The sequence below is a fragment of the Xiphias gladius genome, chromosome 10 (genome assembly GCF_016859285.1).
Source record: "Xiphias gladius isolate SHS-SW01 ecotype Sanya breed wild chromosome 10, ASM1685928v1, whole genome shotgun sequence".
Taxonomy (NCBI): Eukaryota; Metazoa; Chordata; class Actinopteri; order Istiophoriformes; family Xiphiidae; genus Xiphias; species Xiphias gladius.
In genome coordinates, this window is record NC_053409.1 from 18,969,149 (window position 1) to 18,995,773 (window position 26,625).

At 41.3% G+C, this 26,625-nt stretch overlaps 1 protein-coding gene across 6 annotated transcripts in view; it reads left to right on the forward strand.

Annotated features, from left to right (window-relative positions):
* Positions 1-23,002, forward strand: part of ppp2r3a (protein phosphatase 2, regulatory subunit B'', alpha) — a 63,564-nt gene extending 40,562 nt beyond the window's left edge. For 4 of the 6 annotated variants that reach the window (XM_040137483.1, XM_040137484.1, XM_040137485.1 and 1 more), the window contains exons 3-13: positions 14,620-14,904; positions 15,288-15,391; positions 15,490-15,592; positions 15,708-15,782; positions 17,761-18,004; positions 18,535-18,583; positions 18,682-18,771; positions 18,954-19,129; positions 19,289-19,407; positions 19,639-19,745; positions 19,935-20,031. In XM_040137483.1, coding sequence (XP_039993417.1) covers positions 14,620-14,904; positions 15,288-15,391; positions 15,490-15,592; positions 15,708-15,782; positions 17,761-18,004; positions 18,535-18,583; positions 18,682-18,771; positions 18,954-19,129; positions 19,289-19,407; positions 19,639-19,745; positions 19,935-20,031 — 1,449 coding nt within the window. Of the gene's footprint in view, positions 1-12,826; positions 13,115-14,619; positions 14,905-15,287; positions 15,392-15,489; positions 15,593-15,707; positions 15,783-17,760; positions 18,005-18,534; positions 18,584-18,681; positions 18,772-18,953; positions 19,130-19,288; positions 19,408-19,638; positions 19,746-19,934 lie in introns of those variants that run through there. The other 2 variants (XM_040137487.1, XM_040137482.1) reach the window with 2 other exon arrangements.
* Positions 23,003-26,625: the final 3,623 nt, after the last annotated feature.

Sequence of the window (26,625 nt, forward strand, 5' to 3'; positions counted from 1 at the left end):
TTGGTTGCTATGTTATTTTTGGAGCAAGGAATAATAGTTGTTGCTGTGTGGAGGGCAGAGCAACCCAATGAGAGTTGTTGATTGGAGCACAGGTCTCCCGGAGGGTGGTTGATGGGCAGGGCGAGGTGGGGTCGGGGCTGGGGTTGGGGGGGGCAGGTTGTCTGTTGGCACGCTGAGTGTTAATGGTATCGTTACCCTCTACCCCCTTCACCTCTGGCATTGTTAGGTGTGAGGGAGACCTAAATCTGTCCACCCCTCTGTACTATGGCATCCTGCTAACAGACGCACTGTCGCCACAGTGTAAATGGACCTACATATGTATGTGTGGGTGTGGGAGGATGCGCATGTTTGTTTGCGTGTTGTGCGTGCTTCCAGGCTTTCTTACATGTTCAGTTTTCATGCATATGTGTGCATTTACATATGTGCTCATGCACATGTATATGCATATAAGTATATTTATATGAATCGCAGTTGGTGAATGTGTGTGCTTGACCAAGCACTGCGTGTTGGCCTGAGGGTAAGTTGACCCAGTGCTACTGTGGGTCACAGCTGAGTTTGGGAATAGCTCTCTGACACCCAACACCAACTCTGGCACTCTGGGAATTATGCTAATATTCCTCAGCGCCAACTCCGCCCCCTGCCTCAGTTGCACATTAAACTGCCAATCAAACTGTAAACAAGACAAGCCCTCTCACACACGAGTGAGAAAGTGCCCTTTCACTTACACGCTTCACCTTGGAGATTTGTAGCCGTGTTTCGTTTGGCACTGCCTTGGCTTTGATGGGAAGTTCTGTTAAGCCCTCAAGGATGTCACTGCCTCGGGCAGTAGCATCCTTACTTGTGTGTGTGTGTGTGTGTGTGTGTGTGTGTGTGTGTGTGTGTGTGTGCGCGCGCGTTTGCACACATGTTTATTGTTGATTCTGCAGCTGACAGACTAATACAGGGCTTTCTGCACCTGTCAAAGCAGACCCATTAATCTCCATGGAGACGAGGAAGCCAGCTGATATAAATCAGAAGAGAGGCCACAACAGTCAAACTCAGAGCGGGCAAACGAGGCAGTAATGATGCTGAGAATGGAGTTGACTAAATCTGGTCTTGGTTCTTCAGGTCAGTGGCCATCCAATGACAGTTGCTCTCTCTTTCTCTTCCCCTCTCTGTTTTTGGGAAGTATGAGACAAGAAATTCGAGAGCATGTTTCCCTCTACCTAAATTTGACCTGAATGTTTTTGTTTCAGAGGGGTTGCTTCAGTACAGCCAGTGGTGACATGATTTAAAGGCACATGTACACTCCTGGCTGCATTGAGAGCTGCCATTCTAATGGCTTAATTAACCCACTGCTGATTTGAGAGTTTTTGCCTAACTACTGTAGACGTGTTGCTAGGCTAGAATAGCACTGGTCGGTTAAATCAAGGTTTAGTGCAGGGTTTCCCACTGTGAACTTGGTGAGGAGGTAAAGCTTCACTCTTTACTGACCATAATTGGAAAATTTTGAACCCTGGGTTGTAACTGGTAACACATCTACTGATGGATTGAACCATGTTTTTCTGTCAAGAAAATGAACAAGCCTACGCACAGGACAGTTAATCTGGCTGGTCAGATAAGGTTAACAAACCTGATCATTTCCAGAAAGCACAGGTATTAAAAGCGGGATGAGTTTGTGGATATGCCTGTCTTTCATAGTAAGACCGGTCAACATATCCACATCTGAAAATAGTGCAATAGCAGTCTTCTATGCACAGCTTTAATGAAAACATCAGGAGATGCATACGTGCCACTCAAAGGCAATTGAGCATATTTCAACTGAGACAGGAATGAGTGTTTCTCTTCCTGACATTTCCTGACCTTCCTTTTTAGCCAGCTGAGAGAGTGGTGAACTGCTGACCTTTCTGACACAGAAAGCCTTGAAAAATGATAGAAGGAGTGATAAAGAAAAGTGTGGAGATAGATAGGAAATAGCAGGATGACAGCCAAGCCAATTGAATGAATGTCTCTGTGAGACAGCGGGAAAGAAGTTTTTTGTTACCCGAGAGGTTGTCTTAGAGAAGGAGGAATGCATAGGGAGTTAGAGAAGAAGAGGAGCAGGCAAACAAAAAGAACAGAGATAAGAAAGAGACTCATGGTGCTGGGGGTAGTGTGTGTGTGTGTGTGTGTGTGTGTGTGTGTGTGTGTGTCGGGGGGGGGGGTCCCGGTCCTGGTCCTGCAGTGTACAGTTGTTGACTCTGGATTGAGCGAGGATGACATCATTCCTCCACTGCTTCCACAGGAAATAAGGTCACAGCAGGAACCTCGGCCAAGCGCGGAAAGACGCCCGCTTCAGCCTAGGTGCACAAGCCCGCAGATGAATGCATTCTTTTATACACACACACACATACACACAATGCACTCCCAGACTGGGGCTGGTGTTGCTATGTGTGAGAGGAGTTTTCCAATACAGTTCATACCATCCATGGTTAGCCTGGACAATGGATTATTCACCACGCAGCCATTACACACGCACACACACACACACACACACACACACACACACACACACACACACACACACACACACACACACACACACACTCAGAAATGGTGGACTTCATTAACTTTATACATTTGGCTGGGAGATATTTGCGCGCACACACACACACACACACACACACACACACACACACACACACACACACACACACACACACACACACACACACACTCAGAAATGGTGGAGTTCATTAACTTTATACATGTGGCTGGGAGATATTTGCGCACACACACACACACACAAAACACACAGCACTTTTATGCAATTGACATCATAATTCACCACTCCCAGTGCAGGCTGGGATATCATCCAACTGCTTTTCCAAGTGCAGTGTACTCTTTTGGAGTGTGTGTACACTTGTACAGATGCTTGTATGCATAGAAACACACACATGCACATATGCAAGGCGAATTTTTTTTATGCAAGTCACTTTTTCATTTGAAAAGTTTTTAACTCAGCGGGAGTCACTTCTGCGTAACTCCTTAGCCCTCCCTCTGTGTCACCATGGAAACCATCACAATATGTTTATAAGTAGTAGGTATTTGGTTGGACCCCCCCTACCCGAGAATGTCTTTTGCTCGATCTGATTGGCTGACAGAGGCTTCCTTGCATAATCATGGCACCGGGGGAGATCAAATCGAGATTGGAAGTTTTTTAGGTTTATTTCAGAATACTGAGTGTGTTGATGTGGGTGTGGCTGGCTGTGTGTACGTGTATGTGTTTAAGCATGTGTGTGTGTTTCCGTGTGAAAGAGTTTGCCAGTGTTCCAGAACAGAATGACTCAGTAGAGGCTTGGGTGTCACCCCCCCCACCCATCTCCCTCCAGTCTCCCCGTCTAGCCCCACCCTCCTCTCTACCTTTGCACTCACCCTTGATTCAACTCCACCCAAACTGAACCGGGGGTTTTCTCCGGAAAACTGCGTCAGCTGCTACGATGCTCTCACAAGCTAGAGCAGGCAAGATTTACTCTCTGAAAATATTTACATGCCCGTGTCCTAGATTTGAATGCACAGAAATAATTCTGTGTGAATTAAATAAAAGCTGCAAGATGCTTCTAGTGTTGGCCTGAATACATTTGTTTTTCTTATTTTCCTCAAACAGGTATTACTGAGTTATTACACATCTTTAAGCAACATATTCATTGCTGTGTTATGCATCAGTACTGGCAAAGCTGGATGTAGTTGGTACAAAACTGCCGTGGTCCCTCCTCTGGCTACAAGCATATTGTTTCCATTAAACAAACAGCTCTGTCAGCCAAGGGGATTTCAGGAATTTTGCCCTTGAATGAGATGAGATTAGGGAGCTGAGGCACACACGATCAAAGGCAACAGAAACCAGCAGCTTCTGTGAGATCCAGACTCACCTGTGATGCTAATGTGTTGGACCATTCAGACCTGGGAGCATGCAGAGAGCTGCTACCCCCTAGTGATTCTCAGCTCCTACTGTATCAGAGCGTTTGGTGTTGGCTCACTCCGGTTGTTTGATATGAAAAGGATCCATAGCTCCATCTACAGGATGTTTGGGGAACCAACACCAGCGTTTCAGGATTTCAGCGCTTTCATTTCATGAGCTGCTTTTATTGCTTTTAGGTGATTGTTTAAAAAAAAAAAAAAAAAAAGTACAGGAAAAAACAATGTGTTGAAACACTGACAAAATCTGAATGAAAAGCATGTTGGGAGGAAAGGGTGGTGCAAGATACAGTACTGCACTGGCTCTTAAAGACGTGTTGTCTAGAAGCTATTGTCTTATGTTGGAATAACATAGTTTACTGGGGGAATATTGCTTGAGATGCACGGTAAACGCATATTAAGATGATTTATTTGATGCTTCTAAATGATCTGTCAGGTAGGATCATGACCTATGCAACAGATGCACCTTTTTTTTAGTATTTCCCAGTTTTTATGCATCATGCTTCAGTGCCATCTGACCATCTCCTCCAAAGATTTGTTATTAATATCATGTGGCTGCAGCAAAATCGGGATGCGTCGTGCAGTAGACACATTTCTGCCTCCTAACATCCCTGTCTGTCTTTACTCTTCCATCTGAAAAAAGGAGAGCAGACCGGAGCTGATTTGCTCTGCCACTGGCTGTGTGCGAGCGTCTTACTGCGCTTTAGTGACAGCTTTCTCATTGCAACTTTAGGCTGAGGCCCATCACTATTGCTCATGTAGGATTAGCTCACTTCCACTAAATCCTAAAATAGCCATGAAACGATAATGCAAGTCATCCTGATAGTCATGTGTATAAATATAAAATGCCACGCAGTCCAATGAAACCTTGGAGTTTGTTGTTGTTAAACATTACTTGTTGACAGGCTGCTGTTCCCACTGAGGAAGATGATTCATTGGGCTTTTTTATTTATCTTTTTATTTTGGTGATGTAGCTGGGCATCCCTCCCAGAAATAGGCAGTAAAATGATACAATAAGTAAAAAAGTTCTATAAATCTTTTCCATGCAGGATGCTACTGCTCTTGTGGTTATTGGGGCAGCTCCTAATGGCCTTAAAATTTCAGGTTATTGTTTTTATGTGATGCCGTTATTCAGAAGGACATCTGGTCAGAGTGCCTGTGGGGTGGAGCCCGGCAGGTCGATATTATCAGCTGATATCATGTCATCAAAGATATAGCAGGATTGGTGTGTATATTGGCAGAAATAATTCCAAAGCAGTAACAATGCAGCACAAGTATTTTATTGGAGGCATTTTCATGTATATTTGTTAACCCCCCCTCCCCTTTCCTTTCTCTCTCAACTGACTGTCAAATAAGGGCAAATACGCCATTAAAAAGATGATTTTTAAAATTGGCACGCTGCTTTGTTAAAGTACGTAAGTTATTGTGGCTACATAATTTAAAACACATCCATTAAAAATTGAAGACAGAAGTTGGTCTCTGAAGTCTTTATTGGAAGCAACTGGGAAAGTGTAAAAACATAATTGGATAAAAAACAACAATGGTAGTGATTACCAATCAGAAAAAGAGAAACCACAGACAAGATTTACACCGAAGTTTTTCTAAAAAATAATTACAGAAATAACAGTATCAAGAAAACTGTCAGATTCACAAAACTGTCAGATTAGTTTTACTCTCCCTCCTGTCAAGAAGGAACAAAGTGTTGCAAGTGAAAGAACAATGTAAAAGGAAAAGTTCAACATTTCGGGGAAAAACTTGCTCTCTTTGCACATGGTGAGATGAGAAGATGAATATTTTCATGGTTAATTAAAGTCTACAGCTGGCAGCTGGTTAGCTTAGCTTAGCATAAAGACTAAAAACAGCAAGAAAAGTTTTGTAATGTTCACTAAATAGTACAGTGTATCTCATTAGTTACATCTGTCCAGAAAATGTGTAACAGATTGCCTTTTTAAAGTGGGTTATGTGCAAAACCATTGACTACTGCAAAATGGTAAACTTTCATTTTTACAGAGTGATATTTTTATGGATTTAAGAAACGAAATATAACATATTAGTTAGTGATATTTACAGCTGTTGGTAGGTGGACTTTGTTTTCAAAGTCGTACAGAGAATATCCTTACAACTATTTGATGGATTGCCATACATTTTTTTTATAGACATTCATGGTTTGCAGATGATGAATCCCAATGACTTGTGATCCCAACATTTCCCACTATGCCACCATGAGGCTGACATTTTTGATTTTTAGTGAAATGTTTCGCCATCTGTTGGATGGATTGCCTTGAAATTTGGTACTTATATCCATGGTTCCCAGAGGATCTATCCTAATGACTTTGGTGATCCCCTGACTTTTAATCTCAACATTTATTAAATAGATTTGCACAAATTTTGATTTAGACAGTTTTTTTTTTTCACAGTTCCCAGACAATGAATGTTAATGATATTTATGATCCATACTTGCAGTTAAATGTCTGCATGTCAGACGGATTGCCATAACATTGTGCACAGACCCTGACTTCATGTGCCAGGTCATAGTTTCGTTTTCCTCAGTACTTTCGTTTATGACCTAATACCTGCAAAACTGATGCTAGTTGCTAAACTATGGTAAACTAAGATGGTGTGCTTGGTAAACAGTATCTGCTAAGCATCAGCATGTTATAGATGTGAAAATTACCATCTGCGTCTCTAAGCTGTCAAATTGATGATGATTAGTAAGTGTCCAAAATCTCAAAGTACTACTCACTACTGAGTAAACTATTGAGTGTCCATTATATTTGGAGTAGTGAATGAGTTAACAAGAGACTGATTTTGGACACATCCTTGTTTATTATTCTCTGTATTGTATTGTTCCTTGTATTTCTCAAGAATCCAGTACCAGTCAGGATCTAATGTAGAGGTTCAGTGGCTTGATCAAAGAAATGGGACCGTTGGCTGCTGTGGTACTTGAGCCTGTGACATTATTATTACAGAACAGCCTCTGCTTCCACCCTGACAGCTACTGCAGCTGTGTTTTTAACTGTTCCCATGTTGTCCTCCTCCTATTCGGATGTGAGGTAGACCATGGCGAGCAGTGATTCACTTCATCTATCACGGAAGCAGCATTTGAACTGGGTTCATTCTCCCCAGTTTAGAGAGGGGGCTCCCAAGGCAACTTTGTGTGTCTGTTTGTGTTCATGTTGCATATGCGTGGGTTTCTCTGTGTCCCTCTTGAGAGGAAGTGAGACTGGGAATAAAGAATAGAGCATCGATGTTTCCTGCTGTTGGCACGGTAACCCTGGGAGCATTCCACCCACCACTCAATCCAGGGAAAGGGTTATCGCCATGGAGATGGCATTTGGCATGCCTGGTCTAAAGTGTGTGTGTGTGTGTGTGTGTGTGTGTAATCACAAAGATGAGGCGTAGCTTTTTTCATGTGATATCATGTTCAAGTTTAAAATTTATTTGTCCCAGTTGGCAGTTGGCTTCACTGCAAGTATTAAAAATAACATTGCATAAAAATATAAGGCGGACATTCATACCAACATGCACTTGCCGATGAAGTAATGATGACAGTAATCTTTTTGTTAAAAAAGTGGCTTGCAAAACTATATACTTAGTGTAAAACAATAACTGAATAATTTTAACATTTAGCTTGCAGAAAGGGTCAAAAAGCATGTTTTCAAAGCATTTTTTTTTTTCAATGTAGTTATAAATCATGTTACAATTTTAAATATAGCTGTGACTTTGCATCATAGAGAGTTTGTAAATCAGAAAATCAAAGAAAGAATGATATGTGATTGAGGAGTCCATTTAAGTGCCTGATCAGGAATCTAGTTTTCAGCAAAATCTAATAAATTGTGTTCTAAAGCATCTTTCCCAACCTAATGCTAGCGCGCGCATGTGTGCGTGTGCGTGTGCGTGTGTGTGTTGTCACGTGTGCATCCATATGTGTTTGAAGTCTGCCTGGTGCCTGAAGCAGAAATAAACATGAAATCGGTGGCTATATTTACACAGATAATTTTACACACAGCAGACAGCCATTTCACAGAGCAGGTGTGTGTGAGTGTGTGTGTGTGTGTGTGTGTTTCTTTGTGTGTTTAGGAAGTTGTTATGTTCACACTATTTAACTTCTCTGAAAGACTGGAGGAAGCAGTTCCTGTTAACTGAATTCATGAAGGCATATATGCAAACACGCACATGCACACGCACACACTCACACGCACTCACTTACTCACACAAATGATATGACAAATTAGACCCATGTATCAATGCTTCTGTGCTAATTAAACCCTTTAGAGGGCATGCGTGCATGTCCAACATGTATTTAACACTTCAACGAAGGCAGCAGCTGTTGTTCGACAGCTGACCCTCTTCCTCAGTCCCTTTGGTCTTCCCATCATGCATTTATTTGATCAATGTTGTAAAGGCTGCTGACTCACCTGTTGCTGTAGCGGTGGGTTTGGATTAGGTCTGTGCAGTAGGCAGAGAAAAGCACTTGCAGACATAACACTCAGCGCGCGCACGCACACACACACACCTGTTGCACAGCCCCCCCCCCCCCCAACACCACCACCACATTCCCTTAACCTTGTCTCTCTGTCTTTTCTCTGCTTAACCCAGCATCTTAGAAGAATACAATTATTTTGGAGAGATTAGCATGTTGTTCAATTATTTTTCAGTAATTTTATTCATATAAATTACAGGTATATTCATAGTTCAACTTTTGATAAAAATAAGCATTTGTTTCTCAACTGATCACTGAAAAATACAAGCCCGATTTATGCTTATTGTTTGCAAATGTATAATAGTATCAAATAACGGTAAACTAACTTTGTAACATTAGATAAAAACTAAATATAAGTTAGTTTTAACCCATCTAATAGTTTTTTGTTTGTAATCTAAGTTAAGAATGTTTGTTATGTTCATGTCTGACAAATATTTCACGACTGCAACTGTATTTTTTAGTCTCTTATGTGGGCTGGGCACTTAGTATGTGCATGATACAATAAATAACACAACTAACTAACTGACTAACTAACTAATTATTAAAAGACCAAATCAGTTTGGAAGTGATAGCTAAAAGTAAAGTTTTTTTCTTTTATGTAACCATTAATTTTTTTGATTTTAATCATGAATTTCCCTAAAACTGTAATATTTTAATTCTATGGCCAAATGGGAGAAGCAGGACAAGCTGTAAACACCACATTGGCATATTATTATTTGCAAACAGTTACCTATTTACACACCCCGTGGGTACAGAGCAACATTAGCATTCATTTGGTTGTGTTTCTGGCCACCCAATTCATGTAAGCACAATGTTCACTCTTCTTTTATTAGGCAGCTAAATGCTTGACTTTGTTCACCAGCTAGTCGCTAAATTAATCTGCCATTTGGTGCTGGGCAGGTAACACAGTTTAGTACAAGCCCTTTTTTGCTGAAAACAGCTGCTTGCGTCTGCTGGAAAAAAGGGTGGATGAGAGATAAGATAATGATAAGAAGATAAGATAAGAATGAACCAAAACAAAAGTTGTGGGCCAAAAAAAACCAACATAACAAAACAATGGTTGTCATGCGTTTGGGTGGCCTCAGAAGTAACCAACATATCACTGCTTACCCTGTGTATATCTCCCAGTGGGAACAGCTTGTCCCACTGGTTGTTTTCATGTCACCTGAGCAGACTGCAGCTACTGTCCCGCATACTATAGTGGAACATTTAAGAATCTTTAAAGGAGCTGGCTCCTACTTGTTCATGGCAATTCACCATTCTGACAGTTTCCCAACCCGCTAACTTGTTGTTTTTCATTTAGGTGTTTAACCAGCATAATCTGTAAGTGTTTGAAATGGTGAAGTGAAGTTTAGCACGAGGATAAAGGGGCAGGTTTTAGGACCAAGCGGGGACTTGTTGAGAGGGCAGGGTTACACCAACTGTCAGTCAGACAGGAAAAGAGCACACAGCTGCCCAGTGGCATCTGTTCGGGCTCCCTTTACACACACACACACACACACACACACACACACACACACACGGACACACACTTACATGCACACACGTATCTCTTTATACAGAGATTTATGATATCACAAGCGCATTGCTCCAGTTGATGAGGTAGTGCAGAGGAAATGGTGGGAACTAAGTTTCAGTGATCAAACTGAGAGCAGAAAAGATGAAGGGAGAGGGAGAAAAAGTGAGGGAGGGGTGGGCGAATCAACATGAGAGGCTGGTGAGAAAGCAGCTGTGCACTCCCCAGATTGTGCTCATTTGTTGATAGACACGAGATACTGATTGTATAATGTTTCCCTCTGCCGCATGGAGGTAAGAAGTGGTCAGAAAGAAGACAATGTGTGCATGAGTGTGTGTGTGTGTGTGTATGTGTGGGATCGGTATGTGACCTTGGCTTCAGTACAGAGTTCAGTTGTTCCAAAGAATTCAGTGGGGCGTAGATGGAGCTGAGAGGAGTTACCCTAAAACCCAAGGTGACTCACTTATTTCTCTGGAAAGTCACTCCAGACATGCACGCATCCTCAACTTACCTACATGTCCGATGTGAGAAATCTCTGTTATTCACCTGTCACACGCCATGTTGGCATTGATGTGAACAAAGCCATGAAATACGTACAAAAACATGGGTTAAAAGGACAGCAAGAACAAGGTAAACAATGGATTGAAAAGCAGGGGCATAAAGAGTTATAGTAAAAAATAAGAAAATAGGAAGATAAGATGTAGAAAAAACACTGCGCCAGCGTGAAAGCAGCATGTTGTGTTGCAGTTGTGGGAAAAGCTCATAATTTCAGTTTTCATGACCCCTTAAGTTCTTAGACGACATCATGACCCCATGAACTGTAAAATCATTCCCGTAGTTCCCGAAAAATGTTTTATCCAAGAGCACTGATGTATATCTGCTTAAATACATCCCTCTATATCCTTCTATGAGTTACCTTACTCGTGCAGCCTTGTCCAGCACTAGATGGCACTGGACTCTCCATCTGTGCTGCTCTGTATCACAACTGCGGTGGAATCTGTGTTTACCGCGCCAACAGATATCTGAGAAATTGATGGTTTCCTTTTCTTTGACAGTCAGTGGACAGCGTTGATATATACGGTACAGTATTCGTAAACAGTTATATAGCAGACATTAGGTGTAATGTCTTAGTGTTGGAGGGATTTTAGCTGGACAGGTTTAAAATAGGTCTTGCCTGTCTGTCCTGAGGGATCCCCTCTCTCAGAGCACTGACAGGCTTCAGTTAGGTGTTGCTTGGCACTGGAGAGGTACTGGCCTGAATTGGCATGGCAGGGAGAAAGGGCAGACTCGGGGCTTCCTGGCAGATGGAGGATGTTGTACTGGCAATTCATACTCTAAGATATTTATACTCACTATTAATTAACTGTTACCATATATGCTAATTTGCCAGGGTGCCAGAAGCATCAGGAGATAAACCTAAATTGGTTTTAGGGTCTTTTGTCTGGTGCCAATCAAGATTAGGGCTAAAATGATTGGGAGATTTTTGATAATGAAATTTGGGGTCCCTGGTTTCCAGCCTCTCAAATGTGAGGATTTTCTGCTTTTCTTTGTTTGTATCATTGTAAATTGAATATCTTTCAGTATTGGTCTGCAGTGCTGAAATTATTAGTTGACTAATCGATTAGTCAATTACAGAAAAATAATCTGCAACTAATTTGAAAATCGATTAATCCTACTCTCTTGATAGGATGTGCTTGTTTTCTTTCTCTCATGTAATAGTAAACTGAAACTTTTGGGTTTGGGGATTTTCCTAGTGGGATAAAATAAGCAATATGAAGACATCAACTCAGGCCGACAGACATTGTGAATTTACATTGTGAATTTATCACTTTTTCCTGACATCTTGTTTATTCAATTAATTATGAAAATGCTTGTCAGGTTACTCGGTACTGAAAATGATTGTTTGTTGCAGCCCTATTGGTGGTTGTGATGAGCATTTTAAATAATTTTCCGGCATTTTATAGACTAGTAGCTCAATTTGTTATTTTACATTTATATAATATAGTATAATATAATAATGATTGTCAGGTGCAGCCTTAATCAAGAGTTACTTTCCATACACTCGTGCATTTTCAAAATCTTCCAACAACAGGGATTGCTACTTTCAGTCAGTGAGATAGTCCAGTGGAATTACTGTATGTCAACAGATATAACAACAGGTGCTTTGCTCACTGATTTATTACTCCATCCCAAATTACCTCGATGGTAATATTTCGGCTTACTTGTCCTCCTCAGTCACACTGAAGCACCGACCCCAGCTTCCTGTCTGCTGTAAAATTATTTCAATCAGAGTCCCTCTGAGTTGTAACTTCCCACTGGCTAACTTTCATCAAAGGCAGGGACTGAGGAAGGCTCAGATCCCGCAAAACACTACACACAGATATGCAACATGGCTGAACCCCCCTCCCCACTCTCTGCCCCCCACCCTAATGCTCAGGATAGCGGGTTTGCTGCGTGTGTGTTGCCAGACCCCGGCATGGCTCATGTTTCTCTGTGCAGTTTGTCAGAGCCCAGCTTGGAGCAGCAGGCACCAGTGAGACTAAACCAAATACATACATCCAGCGCTGACAGGGAAACACCAGAGGGTTTCTACCTCAGATAGAACCCCCCATTGGTGGCTGCGGTTTGCCATAAAACAGCCCGGTACCATGGTTCTGCCTTTTGGCCTTCACAGTAGCACGGGGGTCTTAAGGAACATCTCCTTACACTGATGCACTGCCGGATTACTGCTGTACAGGACACAGCTTCGGGAGCCTGTGCATTCTAGTGGAATCTGGAGGAAAGAGATTTTGTGAGTTTATGATTGCCAAAGGACGTTTTGTGTGAAACCACAACACATGCTGGATATCCCTTTACTTTCCTGAGGTGTTTAGACATTTTTTGGTTACCGGATATCTGAGCTGTTAGGTGGACTGCATTGATTCTAGCCCGCTCAATTTCCTTTCTCTGCTTGTGTGGTTTCTGGACGAGCTGGTCCATCTGTAATAGCCGTGTCAATAGCCGCACCGGTGGCCGTGTTTGGTGGGGGGTTGCGAGTCTCGGCCCCCACCATGATGATCAAGGAGACATCGTTACGCCGGGACCCTGACCTGAGGGGGGAGCTGGCCTTTCTGGCCAGGGGGTGTGACTTTGTCCTCCCCTCACGCTTCAAAAAGAGACTCAAGTCCTTCCAGCAGCAACAGGTCAGTTGGTGCAACAGGCTGAAAGGATGGAGTGCAAGTTCGGAGTCAATATAAAAAAGTTAAGACACCCACAAAATACAGTCAAACTGTTCCTAAAATAATTGTCTCTTAATGTGTATCTCATTCTTTGTTTTGCTCTTTTACGCACACATTCTCTACACATGTAAGCATACAGAGATCTTAATATATTAAATACACACGTTTACAGTAGATACAAATTGCTGCTCTCATACACACAGAGTGACATGCCAGGGACGACAAACTATTCTAAGGCAGATACCAGTAGAGTATTAATAGGGTAGGAGGTGCGGGAATAGAGCGATAGAATGAATGCTGTGAAGGAGAGTGGGAGGGGGAGGACTGCTACAGCTGTCCTGCTCAATACACACATAGTATGGGCCCTCGAGAAGACGCACACCAACCGCAGCAGGCCCCAGGGAGTATCTGCTAGAACACACTGACGATTTTTGATTTAAGTAGTGTTAATGAAGTGCTCCCGCCTGTCCTTTTCATTTCTCTACTTGAAATCCGTAACTCTTCAGGTCTTGATCAAAATCACCTCTGACGTTCAGCTTCTAGTTGCAAGTAGATGACTTGGCATGTCATCTCACCTTGTCCTTGCTAATAGTATAAGTTGTTGTGTTTGGGGAATTAGATAATAGAGTATGTTGATGATAAAGTAACTGTGTTCAGATTTTTTCCCAAGGACAGTCCGTGATGTAAAGAAAGCCATCATAATTGTCAGAGAGATATTAAGGAGATATTTTTGAGGACTACAATTTTCTGAGTTCTTCCCAATCTAAGACACATTATACTAATTTCATATGCATGCATTACAGTATGCTACTCAGAATGCCATTTTTTAAATTCATAGTGTTGTCAAATTTGGTTACTTGTAGTGTAGTGCTTATTAACTGTACCTTCTTTATTGATGTGTGCACAGGATACCTCTAAAAGGGCTTGATTAAGCCACAATAAATATGGTATTACTTTGATGTGTATTCTGCCTTACTATTTAGTTGAAGTGCCAGAGATTAGGATAGATTACATCAAGACCAACATAGTCTTGAGTGCACAGTGCCACCTGAAGCCTTTCTTGCCAGCAGTTTAAATCGGTCTGAAGTGCTGACTGCTTTATTTGACTGACTTAGTGACAGATTGTAATGCAAGTCTCTCGCTGTTTGAGCGTATGTTTGTAACTCACTAGGAATTTCCACCACATCCCGCACATCGGTACATTATCCTCATAAAGTGAAGTTGGGTGTAGCTCTGATTTGGAACAATAAGCCACGTCAAGCATACCTAGACTGTGTGTTTCTGTCATTAGCATGTTCACAGACCATATGAAAGAAAGTTCAAATTAATACATTCCTATTGTGAAATGTAACTAGTTATGGTTTAAAGGGAACAAAAATGTTAGGTGTATAGTTACCACCACAAACAGGTAATCACCCCCAACCCTGCCTATCCATTCCCCACACACCATCTTCCTTCTCTCTTTTCAGGTACAGTCCAAACCAGACAAGAAACCGGGCACACCTCCACCAGCCCCTGCCCCTGTCCCGGCCACACCCGTCCCCACACCGCGCTCACCCAGCCCTCCAGCAGCTCCGGTGATAGTCACCCCTCCTCCCCCTGCCATCAACATTCCCAGGTTCTACTACCCCCGTGGGCTCCCTGCCCTGGGCAAGGCTGCCAACCACGATGAAGCGATCGCTGCCATCGAGACGGCATTCACGGAGTTTGAGGAGGAGAAGGCTGACATATATGAAATGGGCAAGATTGCAAAGGTCAGCAGTTTAACAACAGCCATTATAATGTTAAGCATTCTAGAAACACTAATAATATTAACACTGCATTGGCTTTTTAGTTTAATAAAAGCTGAAAAGATCAGCATCAACAGTTACTTGCAGTAATATGTGAGATTAATCTTTCACATTTCCTCTTGAAACTGCCACACTGCTTTATCCCATAAATGTTTTCTAGAAACATTTTCTTTTCTCCGGAAATCAAAACACACACAGTGACCTGTGCGATACAATGCTGTTTTTATGCTGCCACTCCTGTCTAAGCAGTGTGATCACCAATTCTAGGAAACGCACTGTTCCGAAGAACAGTGCACAATTGTTCTTCGGGGTAAGGTAATGGCAGTGTTTCTTGTGTCTCTCCTCAGGCAAGCGGGTGTCCACTTTACTGGAAGGCCCCCATGTTCTACGCAGCAGGTGGTGAGAGGACAGGCTTTGTCTCTGTTCACTCCTTCATTGCAACCTGGAGGAAGTAAGACAGACATCATGTCCATCGAACTTTTAATTCCTTACTGCTTTATCTGTCATCAGGCTATGATATGAGCTCTCCTCTCCTCTCCTCTCCTGCAGGTTGTTGCACAGTTGCCACGATGATGCATCAAGGTTTATTTACCTGCTTGCCAAACCTGGCTGCAACTACCTGGAGCAGGAGGACTTCATTCCTCTACTGCAGGTAAATGTCTTATCAATATTGATCAATCAGATACGTCTCATCTGTAGATTTCCCTCAGGCTTTTCTAAATAATGTGTTCTTCTCTGCTCCTGCCTGTTTGTGCTTCTCTGATTAGGACATAGTGGATACACACCCTGGGCTCACATTTCTGAAAGATGCACCTGAATTCCATTCCCGCTACATCACAACGGTAAATGGCATGACGAACGATATCAGCTGTCCTTATCATGTTTTATTATGAAAGTGTATATTAGTTTATATATAAGATCATTTCCATTTGGTGTCAGCCTCTCAGTAGTCTGCCAAGTAGGCTGTAATGGAGCCCCAACTTCTTATTTATTATCCAGGTATAATTGAAAAAAACATACAGTATTATATAAGTAAAGCACAAAAAAGGAAGCAAGACTAAACATTAGACAGTGTTACACATTAGTCACACTTGTTGCACTGAAGGTAACAGGAACACACAATGACGGCAAGTATTAATTATAACTCATTTTACGACAACAAAAGGATGAAACGTTATATTGAAAAAGTACCAAAAAAAAATATATTAAAAATATATATATAATAAATATATAGTTTATTACAAAATCAAGTGCAAGTTAGGATTATATTAACAATTAATGATAGATTGTCCTAAAAATGTGAATCTGTGGTTTTGGATGAAAGTAACTACATACATTCACTCAAGTAATATACTTAAATTCTGCCTTGATGTACTTTTACTTTACTTAAATATTTCAATTTCATGCCTCTTTATACTTCTATATATCATATACTCTGTACTATACTATATAATTGATGGGGTTATAAAATAACATGGTGAAGATTAAACTGTCCAACATGTATAAAACAGTTAAAATAAGACCCACCTTACCTGGTTACAAAGAATGCAAAATGCTACCTATATGTTAATGCATCAATAATAGTAGTCCACTAATGAAATATAATAACATAACACTCTGAAATGTTTGCATCTGCACTTTTACTTGAGTAAAATTCTTAATGGACGTTTACAAGTAATGGCATATTTTTACATTGTGGTATTGTTATTTTATTTTAAGCAAGAAATCTGAATATTTCCGCCACTGCACTGTGCACAGCATTGAACGGTCAAAACCGTCACAATCAGATCAGTATTTAATATCGTTAACCTCTCAGAATTGACTCCTCCTCAGCTGTCAGCAGAACAGCTTCTGTGCACGTCTAGTAACTTTAGCAGCAGGCACAGTGTGTGAATGTGTGTGGACCGGGACAGCTGCAACACGTGCTACAGCAGTTGACGGTGCGCTGTGTAGGAGTGCAGAGACGCAGAGGAGGCCGTGCTCCGGTGCATCAGTGTGCAGTGACGTCACGGAAACACTGATGCCCCCTACAGCCCGCTGCAGCAGAGGGTTTGGCCCTTCACATGACCATATTAAGACACTTCCTTCAGTTTAGGCCAGCTGACCCGCTACTGTATGGGACATTAGTAGCCCTGGGAGGTCCGTGTACCAGGAAATAGGCGCTAATCTGCTCTTTATTAAGCCTAAGTGTTGTGTTTCAGGGACAAGGACTGCGGACTCTCTTGTTTTCCATTGTATTCCAAAGACTTTCTCAAAAAAATTATGAATGCGGACAAAAATATTAGTTGTGGATGCGTTGTTGTTGTTGGTCCCCCTCATGGAAAGATGAGGAAAACATTTAATAAACCTGGTTGACAGGTCTTGAATGGTGAGATTTATGCTATTTTCATTAGACTAAAAGCAGAGTCCAGACAGCTTGAGTTTCAGACCTTGCCTTCTGGTTCCGTTTTTAGACTCCCATTAGCTAAAACCAATTGAACCAAACCAAACAAAACACTGACATCTCTCAAATGAACGCTGGAAAGGTAACATTAGCATTCCATATACAGTAACAGGACCCAAATTTAAAATTTCTTAAAATTGTATGTATTCTGATCTTCCATGCAATTCTGTGATAACTACATTTACAACTTTTAACACATAAAACTTTATCACAGACCCTTGGACTAAATTTAATCATTGGCTTGTTCTCCTTGCTGTGTACTTCTGTTGACTCTGTTTTTGTTGCACTGTTTTCGCAAAACCATTTCATTTGACCCCCTACTGTAAAAGGAATTCCCTCATGCCAGTTAATACCATTTAGCTACTTTGTTATCCCAGGTGATCCAGCGGATATACTACGTAGTGAACCGTTCGTGGACAGGTCGTCTCACCATGATGGAGCTGCGCAGAAGCAACTTCCTACAGACCCTGGCTCTTCTGGAGGAGGAGGACGACATCAACCAGATCACTGACTACTTCTCGTACGAGCACTTCTACGTCATCTACTGTAAGTTTTGGGAGCTGGACACCGATCATGACCTCTACATTGACCCCAAAGACCTGGCGAGATACAACGACCACGGTAAGAACAACTTGAGCTGAAGATTTATTTTCCCCAATTGAAATACTATACATCCATACCAGATGGAATGGGGGGCTATTCCACAAAAGTCTACCACTTTCGTGGTCTCAGACTTTTGGACCCTCTTGTAAATGCAGACACGACGTAACGTTTTTTTTTAACTTTTTTTTTTATGGGTTCGTTGATTTAATAGTGGTAGTAATGCCGGTAAAGACCCAGAATCAGAAGCAGACCAACTTTGGATTTGGCACATTCATTTGATTATTTTCCATTTGCTGGGCCAACACTAGCTGGTGCAAAAAAACAACAGTTGTTTGTCCTTGACTCAGCACTTTCCTGCTGTCCGATGCTAAAATGCATTACATTCTTAACTTCATTATATGACCACTCAGCCAAAATGTAATTTATTGACTCTGTACTTACGCAAGTGACTGTACTGTATGCGCAGTGATTTACGACAGTATCCATTTGTTTCTGTATCTTTGAACAAAATCACATTTGCTTATTGTTCTTATTCTCTCCTCTGACAGCATCCTCAAACAGAATCATTGAGAGATTGTTTTCAGGCGCCGTCACCCGGTAAGTGGAAACACACACTTAAACAAAGTCAGGGGAGTTGCTTACAGCACCACAATGGCAGTACTGAATGTAAATGGCTCCGTCTCCCTTGTTTCCAGGGGTAATGCGGTGCAGAGAGAAGGCAGGATGAGCTACGCCGAGTTCGTCTGGTTCCTCATATCTGAGGAAGACAAGAAAAATCCCACCAGGTAACAGTCGCTTGTTTCTGTGTGACTGAGCAGATGTTTATGCATTTTTGGCCACTGCATGTGTCTGATAAATATTTGACATCCTAGTTGGATGACAACTCTCATCCTTTTCAGCCGCACTTCTGTAGTTCGTGAGAGTTTGTGTTTGCATGTAACTATGTGTGTGTCATTTCTCTCTTTAGTATTGAGTACTGGTTCCGGTGCATGGATGTAGATGGCGATGGTGTCCTGTCCATGTTCGAGTTGGAGTACTTCTATGAGGAACAGTGTGAGAGGATGGAAAGGATGGGCATCGAACCCCTGCCCTTCCAGGATTTGCTCTGCCAGATGCTAGACCTGGTCAAACCTGAGAGCTCAGGTTGGTGCCACTACTAGCTCACACGTGGTTTTTCTCCCTTTTATAATCATGTTTCGTTTATTTCTCTTTATTGGAAAGCCACTCCCTATTATATTCCTTTTTACCCTGCTATCTGAATTTTACACATGCATGTGTATGTGTATATGCTGTTTTCTTTAGGTAAGATAACCCTGGGTGATCTGAAGCGCTGCCGGATGGCCCACATATTCTTTGACACCTTCTTCAACCTGGAGAAATACCTGGACCATGAGCAGAGAGATCCATTTGCTGTGCAAAAGGTGTGAATCTGCAGCCTGTTGTGTGTTATATTCAGCCATTCTGGCAACTACGTTTTCAGTACCCAGAAGTATGAGAGTCTCCTCCTCCTCACTTCGAGATGTTAGGCATTTTGATAGATTGAATAGATTTGTGTCTTATTCGCTGTGTTTTGTAAAGAAATAGGGACTTCTCTATACTTTTGTGTGTTTTTGTCAATGCCTTATCTTTGAGGTGTGCATGTGATATTGCAGGACATTGATAGCGATGGTCCAGAGCCTTCCGACTGGGATAAATATGCCTCAGAAGAGTATGAGATACTGGTGGCGGAAGAGACTGCAAATGAACAGTTACATGAGGGGTAAGACACAAACACTCTCACATGCGTATGTACTTTTATTAGTATGGAGGTACAATCAATCTTTTTAATAGGCTGAGTTCTCTGCAGCTTTTCATGTATTCAAGAAAACACTCCTTTTAGTAACTTAAGATTATTTGGTTTGGTAAGAAAATAAAAGTATAAAGGTGTACGACGTGTGTTTGTTCCCAGGTCATTTGATGATGACTATGAATCTGAAGAGCTTCAAGTCCCTGGAGAGATTGGGAATAAAATGGAAAAACTGGTCATATCAGACCTGTCGGCATAAAACTCCTTCCCTGGAATTCCTGGGCCTTTCATCCTGGAAAACAGATGGTTACCAAGTGATAGAGGGTTATTTAGGATGGATGCATCAAAAAATACGTGGATGTAAAGACAGAGGGAGAAAAGGATTCTGGCATCTGTCTTGCAATGACTCTGGAGTCTCCTCAGAATGGACTCATCAGTTTTTTGTGTGTGTGTGTGACTGTAAACCAGTACTGTTCTGAGTCTCGTGCAAAAATGCATCTGTATTCATACAGAAAACAATGTCACTGCCTCCAGTTTTCCACTCCATCTGAGAGAACAAAGCCAACGATGGAGGGAGAAGTGCTCAATATGCTCTAAAAGGAATCAAGAAAAAAAAAAAAAAGTCACTGAAAAATAATCTAATTGCCATCGAATTGTCTGACAATCCTGCCAGAAGACAATCACCTGCATTTTCAGTTGTTGCTGTGCTAAAGGAAGACCGACAGGTAGACTGTCAGTTACACAAATAGACTCTTAGTTAGAGAAACAGGGAGACGGAAATAGATAATGATAGTGATCGGCATCGCGATTCAAAACCCACAACAGTCAGCTGCTCAATTATATCACATACAGAAAGACACTGCCATCAGAAAACCTGCTGCCTGTGCAGCTTGTCACTGTGTTTCTTGTAGAGGAAGTTTTTAAACCTCTAGTCCCTTCGGGGAGGAACCTTGTAACGTTTGGGTGGTTGTAACAGCACCCCTTTGTGGCCAGTCTGTACCACTGCATGCCATCGCTGTCATGCACCGTGCGTAATGGCTGGCCACCCTTTCCAAGAGGGAGTTCAGTTTACTGGGCGGCCTGAGCTGCTCTATTCTTAGAGCAGCATTATCAGTGCTCCACCTCTGGAATCCCTTTGCAATCATTTCTAAACGCTGGAAAAAGTTTCTGACCACATGGACTGTAATGTAGCAGCCAGTGAGTTAATTATCAGCAAGTCACAGTGAGAGATATGCAAATAAAATGATGCATGTTGACAAACATATCAAACTCTCTGGTAGAGTTGCCCACACATTTCCACCTGTTACATTTGTAATAATATATGCACATAAGAACTGTGAGTTGTTCCTGCCTGCCAGTCTCATGCATTTATCCAGCACATCCCACTGTAACTTTCTCACATCCTTGTTGATTGTGTACAGGAACCTGGTAATTACTTTGATTTGTCCTTGTCATTTATGCTAAAAACTTCAATATTTCTGCTCATTGTTATATACCATTTGTTTCTGAAACTTTCTAATGTCCATTCTCCCCGTAACACAAACCAAACACACCACTGAGGATGCCTTTTTAAAGCATCAGTATATCCAATTTATGAAAAAACATACTTTCTCACAGTGTGCGTAAGGTTTTTTGTTGTTTTTTGCCCAAGCTTTGAGATATCTGTCCCTGAGAGTTCAGCCTCCATCCCATTACAATGGAAGTGAAAGAAATGTTTTTTGCGGCTCCTACAACATAGAAAATTAGATTAACATTTAAGAGCAACCTCTCTGAAACAGTGTCCTTATTTCTCAAAAATAATCCACAGATCACATTGTGAACAGTTTCCATTGGAACTACTTTCTATTGAGGAAATAGTCCTGACATTGAGGTTTGTGGAGAGTAACAGGACACTGTGTCTGGCAAGATGTAATGCTGTTGAATTTCTGAAACTTTAATTTGTTCATGCTTTGAGCACCACAGATAAAATTCCATTCATTTCCACTGCACTGAAATGGAGGCAGAAATCTCAAAGCTAGATCTCTTTAAACCTGGGCAAATAAAATCCAAACTATTTACATAGATTGATAACACTATGTGAGATTTTGTCTGTAAATTTATATGAACTGACCCTTTAACTCCATTATTTACTGTACTGCATTCACCGGGATAAGTGCATGTGTGTACACTGCCCTCACTGTAATAGCTAGGAGTGTGTGTTTGCTTATAAATCACTGATAGAGGAGTGTGTTTTAGGAGCGTGTGATATGTAGCTCTCAGTTTCGGGCTGTTTATATATCATAGTCGATGCCATGGGGATGGTGTTCCTGGGGAGTGTGTATGTGTGTGTGAGCGCACACTTGTATAATTCTGTAATTAGGAATGGGACAGCGCTTGTCCTCAATGGCTTCAGATTTACTGGCGTATACCTCCGTTACTGACACGTGATGTACACAGACACACTTATACACACACCACAGAACTGTTGCTGTTGAAAGGGAGAAAAAGAGTTAGTGGATACAGTAAGGCCTTAAGGACCTTGAGTTTCCCTCTTCTGCTCTGCAGCCATTGTAAATGTGCCTGACTGTGTATTGAACTGTATTATTATTATAATAACAGTAATAATAAGCCATTATAGATATAACGGCTCTGATTTTTGATGTATTTTGATGGTTTGTATTGTTGTGCCACTGTGTGGCTCGGGACAGGGGGGTAAATTATGTTAGATGTGTGTATATTTGTGTGTTAGATGCACAGTGGATTTCAGTGGAGGAGGGGGAATCCTTTGGAGGACTGATCTGAAGCTCCGACCACCTGACAATCACCAAATTATGAGACACAGGACATATGGAACCTCTGAGACTGATGTTTCACTGCTGTGGTCAAACACACTCTCACACACTCATGGAGAGTTTTTCACCCAGACGATATTTAAAAAGAACTGTTAAAGGCGATGGGATGTCTCTGGTTGATAACTTTCTGGCTCTATGCAAAGTGTCCTGGTGCTCAAACATGCAGCATCAGGCAAGGAGAGAAGCCATGTGGGACTTCTACTTTAAAAATTATATCTCTACTGTGAGATGTAGAGAAAAAAAACTTTTATTTTGATGTACTTCCTCTGTGCAGAGGAGACTCGAGTAGGCTGAGATGTGATGCGAATCCTGATGATTATTGTATTGGCGTGGTTTTCTTTCTTTCTGTCCATCACTTTTTCTTTCTTTATTTTTTTTTTTCTTCTCTTCGTCCTGTTCCCTGTTATTTGTTGCTTTTGTCTGAAGTTTAAAAGTTTAAATAAAAATGTTTAGAGAATATTAATTCTTCTTGAAGTCTTTTTGGTTACCTATGTACACCCTCCTCCTGTCCCCTCAGGCACACACTTTTCTCTCACACACATATATACGTCATCATTCCCGTCTTGTGTACACACACTGTGTAATGTACGTCTGTTTGTCTGCACTGGTGCTTGGTAGGGTGTACTTTATTTTCTTTGAAACTGCTGAGTGTCCTGTCTGGGCTTTTTCACCTTTTTACCTGGCAGCTGCTCTTGTGACATTTCTACTTTTTTATACATGTAATAAAAATTTTTGTTTGTATTTTTTTTCTTACCTGCATTAAGCAAATCTTCAGTCTCAAATTACATTTTACCTGCTGCTTTTTTAAACCGTTGATGTTTTTGGCGTTTGTTTTATCTTCAAGTGCAGGGAATGATTTGATGCTAGTTTAGTTCATTGAGGGCTCTCAGACCCACATGGCTTGGACTGTGACTGGTGTACATGACACAAGCAGCTCTGTAATGAATCACTTACTGGCGTCACTGTTGTCATGACAAACATAAGCAAAAACAGGAAGTCTGGTGAGTGTGGCATGTTGACGATTGTTCTTTTGGCAGAAACTATATTCAGGAGATTCCCAAGCTAACCATAGCAAGTGAGTCCAAGTTTATTAAAAATCACTCAGTCATTGGATTTTACCCTGTGTCCTAGATACTGTAGTCTATTGCATGTTGTGTTGTACAATTCAATCCGGTAACTTTCCAAGGGGGACCCTCTCTGCCGTCCCAGCTGGGGAACTAATACTGGTCGCAACACCCGGTCAGTAAATATGCCATTATATGAGTATGCTTCTCTCAGCTCAGATGTCCTAAATCTTCTCCATCCAGCTTACACTGACATCATCACTGGATACTTCTCTCATGCTGCTTTCTACCAGTAACATTACTAGGCAGGCAGTGGTCTGTGTCCAGCCAGAGCTGAGTGGTACCATTGTCTTCATCCTCTCCCTGTTTTTTAGCCACTGCCCTCACCATGCAGATACCAAAGACGGGGCATGGCGAGCCCAGAGCCCTAGAATACAGTTGGGTTTTTAAATCACTAATATAATCTCACAAATAAGGAATTGAAACCTTCTTGTTTCAAATGTTATTATTGTTTCAAACATAGTTATTTGTCTTAAATAACAAGTACCTGCTCCAAAAGGGAGGATGAACTTCTGTGCTTTCATTAAAATTTTGACTCATTTTAAGAACTTTACTTATGACCCCCCCATCAATCACTTAAGAACTTTTCAGCCCTCAGACCTTCATCTGTTAAAATTGAAGTAAAGGTATACATGAAAGTAGCCTTTTATGTATAAATTACTGTTACTTTTGAGGTTTTGATCATCTATGTTTTTGAAATTTGGACTGATTAAATTTCAGGTAGCTTAGTTTACCTCAATTGATAGTGTTTTGATATGAAACCGTCATATGTTCTGGATTCCACACTTCTACGAGAGATTCACTCATCTTCCTACATAACATTAATTTGTTTATGCAGCAGTTAAAAAAATGTCTTGTGCATCTTTTCTCAGAGATGTAATTCATGGCAAACCAAAGGTGATTGTAGGCAGGAGTTTTTGGTGGGGTTTATTGTTCTGAATGCAAGGATTGTCCTGAGAGTGGTGTAATAGTTGGCATGCCACCATGTGGTGATTTTTACATGAGCAATTTGCCTCCCATCAAAGGTCAGAGCTAACGGGTCATTGTTTGAAATGGCACTCTGCTTGTTTTCCACAAATGTCAGGAACAAAGCAATTAGCCAACCAGATCGCTGTCCCACCTCCTTGAGTCACATTCCACTGCCATGATTGGCAACACCCACCACCCTATGGTGGTGTGACCAGGCCAGCGTGATATCATGACTGGAAGGTGTTCTGTAAGTAGGACCACATGACATGATTGGCTGCGTTAGAACAACACACATCTCTCCTGAACATGGAGCTTTAGATAAAGCTGACTGGAAACCCCCTGCAAATAGAGGGGAAACAACTGGAACCAATTCATCTTATCAAAGACAGAAAAAGAGCGACAGAGAGATGTGCTTGAGCACTGAAGGGTCTTAAGTTAGGCGGAGTGTCTTACTTATTCCAGACATACCAGTGATACCAGAAACATGAGCTTTGGATAAAGCTGCATGGAAAAGTCCTGGAAAGCGAGAGGAAGCAACTGGAAGCAATTCATCTTATCAAAGAGAGACAGGGAGATGTGCTTGGGCACAGAGGTATTTGGAATCAGTTGTTCTGCTTGTTCCAAACATACCACAGATACCAGATATATGCCAAATAAAATACCAAATATCAGTATCAAATATTTAAATCCACTATGTGCAGACTTTTTAGCCATGCTAGAGGTGTGGCTCTAGGGTTGGCAGTGTTGGTCAGATGGTCAGTAAGTTCACCACTTTGGTCCAGACTGAAATAACTATTGGATGGATTGCCATGAAATGTTCTACAGACATGGACTATACCCAGAGGATGAATTCTACTGACTTTGGTAATCCCCTGACTTTGCTTCTATCGCTACCATGAGGTTCACATTTTGTGTTTGGATTGAAATATCTCAACAACTATTAGATGGATTGTCATGGAATTTAATACAGCTATCCAATGTCCCCACATAGCCTAATGAATTCCATGACACTGGTGACCTTCGCTCTGGCACCACCACCACACCAAAGATTTCACTTATTAAGTAAAAATATCTTGGCATCTACTAGCTGGATTGGCACAAAATGTAGTACAGACATTTATTGTTCCAAGAGAATAAATTCCAGTGACTGACTTTTCCTCCAGCAGCATCATGAGGTTAGCATTTTTTGTTTAGAGTGAAATTTCTCCACAAGTATTGGATGAATTACTGGGAATTTTGGTACAGGCATTAATTTTCCCTTGAATTGTGAGACCTTCCGTAGTCCCCCTCCCTTCTCATCTAGCACCATCATCAGGTCAAAATTTAAATTTCCCCAAAGCAAAATAGTTGAACGTGGTAGGATTTACCTTCTAAACATCAGCCTGTTAGCAATGTCAGTGTGAGCATGTTAGCATTATAACATGCACATTTAACTCAAACAGTATATAAGGGTGTATATTGAAACTCTATTACTCACCGACGTAACACAACAATAATTTAACGTGTAGTCCCAGAGTCGGTAGATATTATTATAAAAAATCGCAGTTTTGCTGCTAAAGCTCCCAAAAGACACCATAAGCAAGGCTGAAAAGGCAAAGGGCAAAGGTGAGTTCCACTCAGAGAAATCTTTTATATTTATATATATATTTTTTTTCATTTTTATTCTAACATTGCAGTTTATCTTTTCACCATGTACTATGTTAGCACATAAGCACCAAGAGGAAAAAGTATTTGTTGCTGATCATTTTCATCTTTTGTTCATGTAAAGAGGAATGTAATGTGTGTAATGTAATGTAATAAAAATATAAGGCTGAATATTATGTAATGTAATTGTGTTTTTATTGTAGTAGGACTTCAGTGATAGAATCACAACAGCTTATCACACCCCAAATCACATCCAGTTTCTTTTTCTGTCTTTTTCCAGACACA